Raw genomic sequence first — 15714 nt, 5'->3', positions numbered from 1 at the left:
CGTCCTCTGGTTCATTATCCTTCTTTCACCCCCTTCCTCCCTCCCACTTTTTATACACATCCCCTGCTCTTTGACAAGATCTCCTGGGAGCAATGAAGAGATACTGCCATTTTCCTCCCGGGGGGATATTGTTTTTCAGCTAGGAAAGATCAACCTTGATGGACTCACAGGGGAAACGCTCGCAAACAAAAGAGAAAGTTTGTCAATTGATTTCGACACTGAGGGTAATCACCATTATATTTTATCTCAAAAGCTCACACAGTGATCAACTTAGAATACAATTAATAGAATATTTTCCTAGCAGCATCCACTAACTGATATTAGCCAGATGTCTCATTAAAATCAGCAGTGACAAACGCTAGCTCTTTACTAGGGAAATGCACTTTTGCAGGCTAATTAAATTTATTTTTGGCCATTATCTTCCTAAGACTGAAATCAAGTCAACTTGCACTAAAAGTACTTGGTAACAATTTCATATAATGATTCCATGCAACCATTTCATGCTTTGAAAATCTTCAATCTTTGAAAGCTAAAATAATGATAAATAAACTTAATGCTGAAAGATTTACTTTGTGGTAGATCACAGGAATAATAAAAGAAAAATCAACAGAAAGAATATGTGCTCTGAAAAAAGCCTTGACTTCATCCCCCCAACTTCTGAAAGACTAAGCACCGCACACAAGGTGACACTTTAAATGTTTATTTTGCTGAACACCTGGAAAAAACCCTATTTAGAGCATTAAGCATTTTTTTTAAAGATATGACTCAAATGCATTACAGGTTCATGAGCAATACACTTAGGATGCACCCTCAGAGAGACATCAGGCTGATCGGTTATGAGCATGACTTAATACTCTGCTAGGGGGGTTTTATGGTCATATGAGAGTAATTTCAAATAATTTACAGGTGGAAGGACAGATGAATCGGGTATGTGTCAATTACTACTATGCTCTTAGGTTTTAGGAACTGCTTAGTTTTTCTATTTCGCACAAGCTCATCACTAAGTCTGGGCATCTATGTCCTTAGTCCATTTACCTAAAAACAGAGAACAGCCTATCGCCTTCTGAATTGCACGGTTTTCAAACAACCTCTAGTACAATTAAGTGGCACTATCATACAACCAGATAATTAGCCAAGACGTCAGCAAGAAGGCCTTCCAAGAGCAAGAACAGTGATAATATCTAGAGAGAAGAGAAATATCTATTTCATCACTTGAATTACCAGTTTTCAGGAAGTAAAAGGTTTGTACTAAAAAGTGACAAAGCAAAATGGCGGCGGGGGCAGGGGGTGTAATTCAAAGGATGAGGAAGAGGTGGGTGGCAAGTCCCAAAGGTTAGCATTAGGCTTGAGAGGCTAATCTTCCTGTGCTCCCTCCAGCCAAAGAACAGAAAAAAGGTCTGATCCTAACTCTCTCCTAGGGGAAGCTTTCCCTCAGCCTTTATGAAATCCTCTCTGTTTACCAGAACAATTTACAAGAACAGAAATAAAGGATGGGGAAATCAAGAAGAGGTCAACTTCTCTGTTGAGGCTGAAAATAAACACAGAATTTCAAACAGTATCTACTAAGAAGGAGGAAAAAAAGAAAAACAAGAGAGACTGAGGAAAAACTAAGGTCAGATTTTAGAGGTATTTAACATCTTGCCACAGAAATTAAAAAGTGCAGCGCAGCTTCTCCTGCCTGAGTGGTCCTGGGGGTGTTTCAAGTCATAATCAAAACAATTGTGGCAATGAGTTGGTAAAAAGACTGCATTATGGCTCAGATTCCTTTCAGCTTTTACAACTTACTACCCTGTTACCACAGACGTGCAAACAGGTTGATGGGAGGAAGCAACAGCCCCCAACGTGGCTAATGCCCCCAGAGTTGTCAGCTGAAAGTTTAGCTCTTCAACAATTAACGTTATGTTGCATACTCTAACTAGACGAGGCCACAACTCTTTTCTCTGAGTACTTACTAAATTACTTCCCATCAGCGCTAAGCTTCTGCAAAAACAAGCTCAGCAGCAGCAACTACGCATTCCATGCTGCTGACACATTTCCATGTAAGAACATCTACCGCATACTTCTCTGCACACCTCTGCCTTGGAAAGAAGCAGCATGGAAACCCACTCCTCACATCCCAGTTACCCAGTGCAAACTAGTGGCTGATCTGCAATAGGATCCACAAAATAACTAACATATCACCGCTCACCTAAGCTTTCCACTTGTTCGGTTTTTAAAGACAGACCACTTAACAGAGGGAATCCTCGTTCTGACGGTAACATTGGTCTGAAGTTAGCTTTGCTGTCGTTGGCAGCACTGGGAATAAGATAACCAAATGGCACGGAAAGTGCTGACAAAAAGCTGCTTTGAAATGAACTTTAGGTTGTGAGCTAAAAAAACCTGATATATACAAGCATATAAGGATGGATTTCCAAATAGTTATTTCTGTGATTTTTTTTTTTTTTTTGTAAATAAAGCAAAAATATTTTTAACTGTTCATATTTAAAAATGCAAAAATCAGAACCAACATGTACAAAAAGCTAGAATTTGGGGAAATATAAGCAGCTTTCTCTTTTTGTGCGAAAAATAAAAAGCCAGTAGAACAATAAAACACAGATGCAAACAAGAAAAAACATCAAATGTTATTTTCAAAGGACAAATTGCAATCTTAAAGCATCTCCTCAAAAATTCTCAATACAAATAATGGACTTTTATTGTTCATTTACTGCAAGGTTAGGCAGCCTGATATGATGGATGAACTGTCAACCCCCAACTAAACTTCTACAATCCATCATAGAAAGAGTGGAAATTTCACTCAAAGTGTCAATAAACCTAAATGATGAAGTGCAAAATACTTTACAGAGTTCTGATCATTTTTTAGAACCTGCATTCACTGCAAAATTCCAGAAACACCGCTCTTCCCCCACTTCTTTCCCCCTCCCCCTTCAAGTCATAAAATGCAGGTTTACATCTTGATTTATAAGTCAATGATACCATAGAATCATAGAACAGAAACGAAGTTTTTGTAAAGGTCTAGTGCTACGGAAAATGATGTTTACAAAGTAAGCTATTTTACCCAAACATCAAAAAGATTGCCAAGATTTTGTAAAGATTTCTGTTTAACTAATCAGTTATTCAAAAGTGGCCACATTAAGAAAATTAACCCAGGGCTGCACTGGAGCTTGGTCTGAAATCAAAGCTGACCCTGCCCTGAGGCAACTAGAATTATTCTATGATTCTATGACACTAAAAATAGGAGATTTTTTTTCTGTGAAGGCACAATTAAATATATACATTTCCATTTAATAAAACCCAAGAGGTTACTGCATCTTTACTTAATTTGGTGACAACTGACAAATAATTTTGAAGTATTTGTACATAGCTACTAACTCACACTAGTAACAATGCTCTGAATTATACACGTGGGAAAACTTCACTTTATAACACCAACAAATTCTTATGTATCCTGTTATTACAGCAAAAGGGGTGGCAAATGCAGCAGCATGAATGTGCAGACCCATCGAAAACCAGGTATTCCGTTGCTTGACGTAGGTATCCAAGATTTTGTTATCAGCTTAAGTGTTTACATTATACAGCAATATATTCTTTGTGTCCATATCAGAGGAAGCCTGCATCTCTTCTTCATACACAAATGCAAAAGCCAAATAAACCAGTTGTAGCAGATTTATCACAATATGTTAAAAATCAGCTACCAATTACCCTTTTGGACTTGATTCTGTGATGAGATGTACTGTGACTAAAGCTAAACATGAAACTCCCAGCAGAAGTATCACAATACACTAGACTACAAAAATTTTAGGTTTTACTACAGATCTCAGAGCCTAATACAAACTTTTGTCAAATTTGATGAGGATATTTTAATAAATTGGTAGAAAGCATTTATAACCGATGTCGAATGTAAAAGCGTATTACTGCAATCATAAAATCTGTAAAAATTAGGTCATCCTGCTTTTGCTTATCATTTACTGTTTAAAAACTCAATGCATTACTTTAATCTAAGGCACCACCAGACTTTCTCATCTGTACCTCACCTTTATCCCAACTGCCCTGCCTAATGGTAACCCTACAAAAATCCTTCTCTTTGATTCTTTTTTTCCCTATTCCAACAAAGCAAGCAAGCTGTGCATCATAACCAAGTCAAATCAAAAAGGTATCCTCACATAGGTACCAATCTAAACAGTTCTAAATATTCATGTTGGAATACCTAAGTTGTTTTAGCTTTAAACACATTCAGAACATCTTGATCGCAGAAGCCACTCACACCCTTACATGAAGTATGTTAAGTGAAAATATTTAGGAATCTTCCTTGACATATACTTCAAAAATGGAACACAAAACACACAATATAAATTGCATGGGCCCTTGCAAAAAAAACCAAAAAAACCAAAAAAACCCCCCAAAAAAAACCAGGGGAGGTTTTTCATTAATCCAAAAATCAGTGTTTCTCTGTTTTCTCAGAACTCCCAGATACTGAATTACCAAGAAAAAAACCCACAAAATGAATGTGTATTTATATAAATTCATACTGAACAATGTAGGCACAACTTCAAAGAAACATTTGAAAGATGCCCTAGTACTGAGTTTTCATTTAATTCTAAAGCTCAGACTGAAGATTTTTTTGTTCCCCCTTTTCTTTCGTTTCATATTGCCTCGTGTTTCATAGACAAATACTCAATTGAGTGAGATCACAGACTCAGATTTGCTGGAGATTCTTCACTCAATGTAATGCAACATAGTCTGTAAAACTAAGATGAATAAGCTTGTGTTTGCTGTAATTAGGACTCCCCTCCAATCAAACCCCACAGCCTTTCAGTGTTCTTTTGAATGTAAGTCACATTAACTTACATAAAGTAAAAAAACTAACTTGCATACAATAAATAAAACAGATCCAGTAAAAACCCTGGTTATCAGATTCAAATTCTAATGCTGTATTTGTTCCCCCTCAATCTTCCCATGTAAAGTTCAGGAACTTTCCTATTTGAGAAACTGTGTCTGCCATAGGAGCTGCTATATGCTTATTACCTGAGCTATCATCTACCTTTCCCATATCTAATAGTTTTTCACTCTTTTTACTAAACTCAGAAAAGCTTTTCTGAGAACAGTGACTGCGTCATTCTTGAGCACAGTGGTAACAACACGTCTGAACAAAAAACTTTTATTTCAGAAAATGGGCTAGAGAACAGAGCAGAACAACCCCAAGGCTAAGGCTCCTTATCTTTCCCTTTCCTCATCTACCTGTATTATACCATAACACTATTACTGGAGATTTACATCCATCTCTCTTTACAAAAAGGGCTCATTTGACACCTCAGTACTTCAGAAATGAATGTTTCAAGGCAAGGACTGATGATAAATGAAGCTTAATAAATGCATTGTCTATTAGTCCAATGCAATACTGACCACATATGAAGAAACTAAAATTGTCTTACCGTACACTTTGTGCTCGTCGTAATGGTCAGGGTGAAATCTGAAGAGAATTCTAAGTCTGGAGTGGATGCAGTATCACAGTCGATATGCTGTCGAAAGGAATAATACAATTCTGTCAGTAACAGTGCTGAATTTAAATTAAGATCTTCCTTTGGATGAAGGTTGTTCAGTTGTTCCCATAAGACGACAACTCTCTTAGGGCAATACTAATTCAGCTCTCCAAAAATGGGAAGAGACTTAAAACCCACCTAATCCTATCTGCACACTGAAGAAACACCTAAAACCTCTCTTCCCCAAATGCCAAAATAAACAGACACTTTGACTACTAGCAGTCTGGAACTAGATATAATAGCTCGCTGTTCATGAAAGTTGCTCTTGATGACAGTTGCCTGTTGTTGAGATTAAGCAGCTTTCACAGGCATCTTCACAAGTTTTGAACCTTATTCACATAACCACATGGTAAGCTACAGTATGAAACTGATATGGGTTAAAACTGGGCTTTTTTGATTTGCCAGGTTCGCTTCATATTGATTGTAGAATAACTGAGGTCATAGAATAACTTAGTCCAACCCCCTGCTCAAAGCAGCGTCAACTAGAGCAGGTCGCTCAGGACCGCGTTCGGATGGCTTCCGAACACCTCCTAGGATAGAGACTCTACAACCTCTCTGGGCAACACGTGCCACTCTTCAGTTGCCCACACCCCAGGCACTTGTACGCACGGAGAAGATCTCCCCTGAGCTTCCTCTTCTCCAGACAACACCACCCCAGCTCTTTCAGCCTCTCCCTACATCACAGATGCTCCGGTCCCTGCAGCACCTTTGCCGTCTTTCACTGGACTCGCCCCACTCCACTCAGCTCGCTCTCGCGCTGGGGAGCCCAGGACTGGGCACAGCGCTCCAGAAGCCATCTCCCTGCGGTACCAGAGAAGCCGCATCTCTCTCGACCTGCTGGTGACAAGTCTTCTTCCTAACGCAGCCCAGCAGGCTGGTTTTGCCACAAGGGTGTGTGTTGCTGGCTCACGGTCAACTTGGCGTTGACCGGGACCCCCACGTTTTTTTCTACAAAGCTGCTTTCCAGCCCGTAGGGCCACCGCCTCTGTTGATGCGTGGGGTTATTCTTCCCTCTCCTCTGCAGGATTCTGCATTGCTCTTTGATTGCCCGAGCCCTCTGCACAGGACCCCCGTTGGCCCATTTCTCCAGCCTGTGGAGGTCCTTCTGAAGGACAGCACAACCACGCAGTGCATCAGTATGTGAAATATCAGTAACAGAACAGAGAAGAAAAAGAACACGAGGCAGAGAATTGCTTCACTGTTTTGAAATTAACACAAAACAACAGATAACAAAGATAATATTGTCAAATCAAATTGCAACTTGCATTTCAATATTCTGATTTTTATATATATATATAAATATATATAAATATATATATAAAATCAGAGTTTTTAAAGAGCGACAAGCTTCAGTTTTCAGTTGTTCATAAAAATTCCACCACATTTTTTCACTGTATGAAATTCTTTGGTTTACATACTTGGTTAAAATGCTTTTTCCAAGAACGTCACATACTGCTGAAGTTAAATGCCATATACGTTATTAATCAATATTTCTTGACGCTGCCTCACGTTTCTTTAGGTAATGTTTTGCTTCCTAAAAAGTTGCATTATAAACTATACAAAACAAGCAGCAGCTAAACTGAGCAAACACACTGAAATATGTTCTGTAATAATCATATGATAAATTGGAACATTTTTAAACTTTCCCTAAAAAATATAATCCATTTGTTCTGTGGAACAGCTATTGATTAAAACAATTTTCCTATAATGCCACTGTTGCTCAACTCATTAATTTTACTACTTTGTACTGTAACTCCAGCAAACTAGCTCGTGCATTGACGTCAGGTTATTTTAAAAAAAATCACGGTTTCTACTGAGAACAAATGAGTATAAAACCATTAAGCGTAACAGTTACACAAAATGCTGCATGATGACAAAATTTGCTAAGTACATATACCTGAGCTGGACAATGACGGCTCATGACAGTACATATTAGAAAGGGACACGTACTATTACCAGTAAAGCATTTTGCTTCTAAAATGACAGCATCTTATAGACTGCATTGGGCACAGTTAACTATAGTTATTGTTATCAACGCGTTTCAGGTTAAGATGTTGTTTTAATTCGTTTGCTTGCCTAACAAACTGATAGAGCTCAACTTATCCACACAGCTATTAATTTAGAGCACCTTATATGTTCTTCATTCTCTGTATGGCAAACTTGACCTATTTGCAAGAATTATTCAACTATGCTTTCACTTGAATGAGAACATGCAAAATGTTATAAAAAAAATGGCAGGTGAGAAAAGCACCTATGCCTCACTCGTTGCACAAACCTGTCAGATGGCTAATAATTACGGCCACAGATTCTTGATCTCAGTACCTCTGTTTTGTGCACGTTCATTTCCTAAGGGTGGTTGACCACCATAACAGATGGAGCCCAAAGTCATGGACTACCTGAACTCAGTGGACTTCTTATGGACATCTGTGGACATTTTACAGGGGTGATCCATAGACTAAGGGAATGATATTTGTGTATTATATCAAAGGAGGGAAAGGGAGGCGGTTGTTAACGAGGTTGTATTGGATAGTGTGGTACCTGACCATGATGTAAATGGTATGGAATAAGGGGTGGAGAATGTGCTGGTTTTGGTTGGGACAGAGTTAATCTTCTTCACAGTAGCTAGTATGGGGCTACGTTTTGGATTTGTGCTGAAAACAGTGTTGCTAATACAGGGATGTTTTCGTTACTGCCGAGCAGCGCTTACGCAGAGCTAAGGGCTTTTCTGCTCCTCACCCCACCCCACCAGCGAGAGGCTGGGGGGGCACAGCTGGGACAAAACGGACCCAAGGGATATTCCAGACCATATGACATCATGCTCAGCATATAAAGCTGGAGGAAGGAGGAAAAGGGGGTACGTTCGGAGCAACGGCGTTTGTCTTCCCAAGTGACCGTTACACGTGACGGAGCCCGGCTTTCCTGGAGATGGCTGAACACCAGCCTGCCGATAGGAAGTGGGGAATGAATTCCTCAGTTTGCTTTGCTTGCGTGCGTGGCTTTTGCTTTACCTATTAAACTGTCTTTATCTCAACCCACAAGTTTTCTCATTTTTACTCTTCCCATTCTCTCCCCCATCCCACTGCAGGGGAATGAGCGAGCAGTGTGGGGCTGAGTTGCCAGCTGGGGTTAAAACACAACACCTCTAACGACAGGTCTACAAAGTATATTTCAACAACTGAGTTGATCACTCTACCCACTCCTCACACTTAAGGAAAACAGACACTTGTAAGCCTCAAGTCACATAATTTATCATAGGTGACCTTAGGAATTTTATTTCACTGACTCTAGAGGGAGTCTAGTCAACAAGCGCAGAGAGTAAACTGTAAGACACATCTGTAATGACTTCAACGTCTACGGATAAAGAATCCTGAAGTAAAAAGAGAAAGCAGAGATGCACAAGAAGGCCAAAGTCATTATTCAAGTTAAAGAAATATCAGTCTCAGTACTTCCTACATTTGAATACCCAATTTAAAAAACTTAATACTTTTAAATCTTCTCTGTAATAAAATTATAGACAAGAAAAGCTTAAACAATAACTGACATCAGGATATACTTACAACAAAACTGTACTTCACCTGTTACTGCTTTTGTGAGCAGGATGACAACTGACCATAGCAAGTGGTCTCTATGCTAGAAGAGACTAGAACTACTCTCAGTAATGGTGTCGAGTTCAGTGATGAATAATGTAAACCCATTTTCTTCTATATAAAAATAGGATAGGAATGCACTTAAAACAGACATTACCTCTCTACTAAACAGGCAGTTCCCACTAAAGGGCAGTAATATGACTGTCTTCAGTGTTTTACAACAGAAAAGTAATTATATGAACAATAATTAAAATACCATTGTGACAAAACATCTTGGTCTATAATAGTCCTCTCGATTTCATCTGAACCGTTCAAATTATTACTAATCACAAAGTTCATCAGAAATTCAAACTAGTCAGTGTTCTGGAATTGTATACTGTCATGTAGGTATTCTCTCACATGAATCACTACCAACTCTGCTGCTATTGCCCATCAGAAAGCTGCCACACAGAAAGACAACACAGAAAAGTAAGGTTAAAATTAATCCAATGCAGAAACCACTGTTGCCTTTTCAGACATGGTCATTCTGGTGGATGAAGCTATGGGTGATAGTGAGCGACCCTCCAATGGAAGATCTTTAAAGCCAGCTAGCTTGACACAGAAATAGATAAGGAGCTACCCTGCAACTCAGTACACTGACTGAGGTAAAGAGGGAAGCAAAAGTAGAAGACTCTATATTCCTGGGGGTTTTTTGGTATAGTTTAATTAGGATTTGAAGAAAATGTAGAACAGAACAATCTAAATACGGGGAGATTACTTTATTAAGAGCTCAAACTAGTTAAAAAAAAAATTAATACAAATCTTACAGTCTTAACACCAAGAACCTCATTGCATTTGTATAATTTCAAAGATGCCAAAGCTCGTGTGTACGTATTTTTTTTCCCGTCCTCCATAAAAAAAGGAAACTTCCAGTCTGATTACTAAAAATTTAAGAAGTATGGTACCTTAATGACACTGGCTGTGGATATCAGTGTGTTTGGATCCAGCACCTCCACAACAGCTTCTGGAATTACAGCCTTCTTCATGCAAGACATGTCAAAGCCATATACATCGTCCCAGAAAAGTAGTTTGTCCACATGTTTATTCATATCCCCAACAGCTACTAGGCTAATGGTGCAAATATCAGGATAAACTGTAACAACAAAACCAGATTAGTGAAATTTTATTTTAGACATGCATAAAGAGGACTTTTTTTGATCTTTTCTCTTTAAGTGATTAACATCTTTAAAGAACAAATAAAAGAACTTTTTTCAGCTCTTGGACAAGACACTTTTTCTGCCACCTTATTTTCTGGAGTCCCATTTGTCCACAGAAGAGACTAGACATTGAAGCTCAATTCTCCCACTCTACTCTGGTAACACGACAAAATATCTTTGTAGTCGAATCCTACCGCCAGGAAATGACTGGAAACTTGACATCCAAAGAAAATAACTTGGAACCTGCTATTCTGGCTTCTATACAGAGACTGACCTAAGATGTATTTAGTAACTGTAGGCAGACACCCAAAGGAAAATTCAGGTGAAGGCTTTGCAGTAACAAGAAACCTCTGTGAAAAGACCTTATTTCCAGAGAAGAGCAAATATTCTCACTTCAGAGTTTTATTCCCGTTTCTTATCAGCTCTGGCTGGTACTTGCCTTACAACCTAAAATTTATTTCTGGGTACTGGAAAAGAATAACCACTCTTCTATCTGCATCTGAAGAGTATGGAAGTGACCCAACAGACAGAAGAGAACTTCCTCATTGATTCCCTGCCCAGTTTTAGGATGACAGCTATCACTCTTACGCTATCTTCACACTTGTTCTGAAGATATTCTTGGCAGAAGGGAAAGCACAAGTACCTATTTACAGCTTTTCCAAGTAGTAGTGGAAGACTGACATTTGCCTTTTTAACAGCTGCTTACAGCAAAGCCAGTCAATCTCCTGGCAATCTCTATCCACTATTGATTGGAAAAGACACAAACAGCAGCTGCGATGAACATGGCTGTCTATAGCACTATCAAATAGTAAGAGAAGCTCAATTTACATTTAGCTAGGTCTCTTTCCACAAAGAGATTCCCATGGGGTTTTTTTCAGAGTTTTAAAGCCTCTAAAGCCACATACGTTGAATTCTTGATCCGGCTTCAGAGCCAAATGCCTACTAATAAACACCTTATTTTATTTTATTTTTATTGATTCATGAATGTGGCAGTGTTAACAAAACTGCAGTTAAGTTTCTCTTTTCCTCCCCAAAATCTGGTGAACTGCAAAATTAGTTTTGTCTTCAGCTCTGCTTGAAATTGTAGCTTATCAAAATGAGTATGGAGAAATCATTGGTATATAACATGGTAAGTCAGAAAAGCAGTATTTTTTGCCTTGTAAAACACTAAAGATAGAAACAGCAAACTGAAATTAGATTTTTCTATATAGTGAGAGTAGATTTAGCCTAAAGGAAATAATCTTATACATATTAACGATCAAGAAGAGCCTTCCCTAAAGAAGCTTTTTTCCCCATATGGAGCCATTGAAGTAAGCAACCACCTCTCCACTGAGAATGACTAGTTTATACAAAATAGGAACACACTGTCATTCTTCTCACTTTCTGGCTATTTAAAACAGAATAAATAAATATCAGCCAGCTTAGATTGGAGTCCCATTGGTAAGCTATCACCATCCCCACTTTGCAGATGAAGAACTCAAAGCAGAAGGTTTTTCCAGGAACGGCCTACCATTAACTCAGCAGTAAAAAGGCAGTTTAATGAGAATCAAAACAGGAAGGCGTTCAAACTGTCTTGTCTGAAACAAATCATTTCGTTCCAGCACACCTGACAGCTGTCACAAACACAAAAAAATCAACATCTGGTGGTAGGAGTATTTGTAAGTAGTTTCTGGAGCCATCAATAAGGGGTTTCCATTTTGCAAAGCTTTCATATTGCTGTTTATTAGCATGACAACTGCTTTATATTGGGCTTTACCTCCCAGCCTTCCAAACCTTCAAGAGCCAGCAGTGATGCTTCAGAAATTAAAAGACAGTGTGAAACAGACAACAAAAGCAAGTGACTCCAGCCTTTGAGGGAATATTTTTCTGCGAAATGCCTTTCATAGGATGCAAGGGGTATGGTGAGAACAGGGATGAAATGAGACTGGAAGTCCCTACTTAAAGAATACTCTTAGAGGACCACGCTAGTGACACTGTAAACAAAAATGAAAAGCACAGCAAAAAGTGATCAACCACTTTATAACCTTCCTTCCTTGTACTAGCCCACATTTCTGGGACATTCTGTTCAACAGGGAAAAGTCTACCATGTCTATCAAGCATGAAATATTTGAGTGGGACCATAATCAGTTTTTATTACATCTCTTCGTCCACACAGTAAATCCTTAAATCCGCAGTGGAACTCATCATCGATTATACACAGTGCTTAAGAACAAGCAAAAATGTAAACACTAATGCTCTAATCTAATCTGCATTTTTAGTTTAGTGTATCAATAGCAACAAAAAAAGTAGACAATGCCTGTTCAGGTTTCACAAAAAGAAATCTGTGTTCCACCAACAGGGCACAGGCAAGAGACTACATTGATACATTAACTTCCAAATTTACAAACCCACCCGTGTCCAGAAACATATGCTATACTGAAGTTTGACTGGAAATGTAAGCATGTTATCTAAACATCAGCCTACATCATCTAAATGCTGTAGAGCATTGTTACTGTTTAAAAGCATCTCCCTAAAAATGCATTTGCCATTTCATCCATTATCCTTGGTTCCCTGGAAATCCTCTGCTCTTTCTGCAACCCTGTAACGCTTTCCTGTGCAATCCTGACAGACTTGTCATTTTTTTCTGATTAAGCGTATAATTTAATAATTATTCTCTCTCACAGGTGAAATGAACAAAACGCCGATTGGACAAAAGCACATACTCCTCCCTCAGTGCTCTCTCAGATTCATCGTTTTGACCATCTGTGTCCTTCTCGAGTCAGTGCCCAGAAGTCATCTGTCACTAGGAGCAGCTCACGTGGTGAACAGAATACGATGGGAAATCCTTTATCCCTTAAGCAATGCCTCACAAACTTCAGGACGCTGAAGGGTAAGGCAGCAATCCTCCAGATATATGGAAATGGATAATTCCGCACGAATACCATCATCATTCTGACGTGAACAAGCTAACGGTATTACGTTTTGAATGATGCCTTCCTTACCTATGTCACCCCTCACCAATGTGTCCTGCACTCAAGCATATGCAGAAACCTATACTCAAGCAAGTAAAAGCTCTAAAAAACAAACAGATGGGTCCCGGGCAGCAAGAATTTTATGTTCCCAAATAAAGCTATTATATACTGTACACATTACCCTCGACAGTTTGGCATAATCCACTTCAGCATGCCAACAGGCTAAACTGAAGTAACGACGATATGACTGACTGAACACAAATCTAGAAATTTGGATTCTATTCCCGGCTCAATCACTGAAAGATTTGGCCAAATCGCAGCTGCTTCTATTGCTTTTTTTTCACCTTTCAAACAGTCCCTGTAATCACGATCTTGGGCTCAATAGTACAAAGCGGCTTGAGACAAAGTCAAGCTTTATGGCAGATTCAGGAGTTTCTCTGGTAAGACTTCACCTCAGAATGAGCGCTTAGTTTTGGCTCATCTGAATTTGGATGTGTCCACAGTTCTGCTGCTATTGACCTACACTGCAGAAGTGTCCGTCTCGCTCAGCTGATTGCTGAGCCACTTTCTCACGATTAGGCACAGCCATTTACCTGCTATACAAGCTGGCAGAAGAAAGGTAATTGTAAGCATCTTGAGGAAACAGCGTTCCATTTAAAATCTGGCCATACCAATCGACGAATGTACAATACTGCATGCTTTGTGAAGAGTCAAATAATGGCCGAAGACCACTCTCAGACCACAGAGGATAACTGCACTGCAGAGCCAGCATACCCTGTGTCTCAAAGGAAATTTTGGGAGGCACAAGCCACCAGCAACCTTAGCAACAATACAAATAGAGAACAGGATACCACTGCAGTTTCAATAGAGGTCAAAAATTTCTGGCCCTTTTGAGAAGGCTTCGGAAGTAGTAGCTAAACATAAAATGATTCCTTACAAATTTAGGGCATGTCCCCCAATTTAATTATATTACAATATAAAATTATCAGCATATATCTATACAGTGCACAAGACAACGGTGTTCCAGATCAGGCTGGACTATTCCACATTACTGAAAACAAATATATTTAGCCTGGTGATCAAATGTTGAACAAATGCATAAACCCCCTTTTTTTCTGCTGCACTCTGTAGCACACAAAAGCTCACTGCAATCAAAGGGAAGCACTGCAGCGAGCACTGTTACATAGTCATTAATCCAATCATTAAGTCAGTGTAGTGAAACTAACTATGCGCATGGTTAGCACAAAAGGGGAAAAAAAACCCAGACTGATGACTACGATTGGAAAGGTCAATATGAGATACAATACTGACAAAGGAATTAAGTACAAGAAATAAAGCATATGCAGAACTCGTGCAGAAAACTGCATCACATGAGGAATAAATATTTACAGGCATTAAAACACTGCTTAAGATGACACTATCTCAGCTACTTAAAAGGATAAAAGAACTCCACTTCAAAATAAAACCTTTTTGTTCTGTCACTTCCCTACCCTCCAACCACAAAGAGAAAGGGTATATTCCTACCAGGACAGAATTAAATACGCTGAACTGAAACAATGTAATACCATTAGTTATTTCATGTGGCTTTTTGCATTTGAAACTACGCCCTCCCCGTGCAACTTCCCTCCTCCGGGAAAACATCCTATCCACTTTTCCTCTAATTCATAGCAGCTTACTCAAACAGTATCACATCTTACAGAACAGAACTTATTTTCCTCTGTTTGTAGTTATGCAGAAACTGGGATTTCAAGAGGGAAAAACAAATACCCACATGTGGGAAGAAGTAGGGAGGAAAAATTTAGACTCTACGTAAGAATAAATAACCCCCTCTTATTCTTAAAAACACCATTAACTTGAGACCTTGATACCCCATCTAATGTTCTTCTATTACCCATACAGTAAATTAATGCCTTGAAGCTCATACTAATGGAAACATTTTTCATTTAGACTGGCAACTTTCTCATCCATGCATAGCTTATTCTAAGTCTCTGAGTTCATTTAGTTTCCCCCCAGAGCTAAATTTATTAAAAGAATTACGCACACCAACCTGAGCCTCCCTCTGCCAGGTACTTGTCCTTTGCATAGATGACCGAATCCAGCATTGACTCAAAGAGAAGGAAATAACCCTGTTTATAGAAAAGGGAGAAGAATTTAGAAATTATTATGCTTCTCATGTAGCCTATCTAATCAATCTACAGATAGACTTTATCAACACAATTTAAGAACCTGATATGGCTATACACTGCAATAAGAGCCAGCACCCAGTGAATTTCTCAACAGCATTATCCCGTCAAAACTTTAGTTACATGAAGTATCACCTTTAATTTCCCCAACTGCAAGTATCTAGCACCTACTAAATTAATAAACTACAGGCAATAAATACCCAAGCTGCACCAATAATTACTCAATAGAGTCTTACAACATCAAAAGAAATCACATTCAA

The 15714-nt window shown here is 38.9% G+C and overlaps 1 protein-coding gene across 3 annotated transcripts in view; it reads right to left on the bottom strand.

Moving 5' to 3' along the window:
- Positions 1–15714, bottom strand: part of PRMT3 (protein arginine methyltransferase 3) — a 60947-nt gene that overhangs the window by 15714 nt on the left and 29519 nt on the right. For 2 of the 3 annotated variants that reach the window (XM_010563704.1, XM_010563705.1), the window contains 3 exons: positions 15319–15397; positions 10069–10256; positions 5430–5516 (listed from right to left, as the gene is read on the bottom strand). In XM_010563704.1, coding sequence (XP_010562006.1) covers positions 5430–5516; positions 10069–10256; positions 15319–15397 — 354 coding nt within the window. The remainder of the gene's footprint in view (positions 1–5429; positions 5517–10068; positions 10257–15318; positions 15398–15714) is intronic. The other variant, XM_010563706.1, reaches the window with a different exon arrangement.

This window comes from Haliaeetus leucocephalus, unplaced genomic scaffold, assembly GCF_000737465.1.
Source record: "Haliaeetus leucocephalus isolate CR32 unplaced genomic scaffold, Haliaeetus_leucocephalus-4.0 Scaffold173, whole genome shotgun sequence".
NCBI lineage: Eukaryota > Metazoa > Chordata > Aves > Accipitriformes > Accipitridae > Haliaeetus > Haliaeetus leucocephalus.
This window is presented reverse-complemented; position numbering and strand designations above follow the sequence as displayed.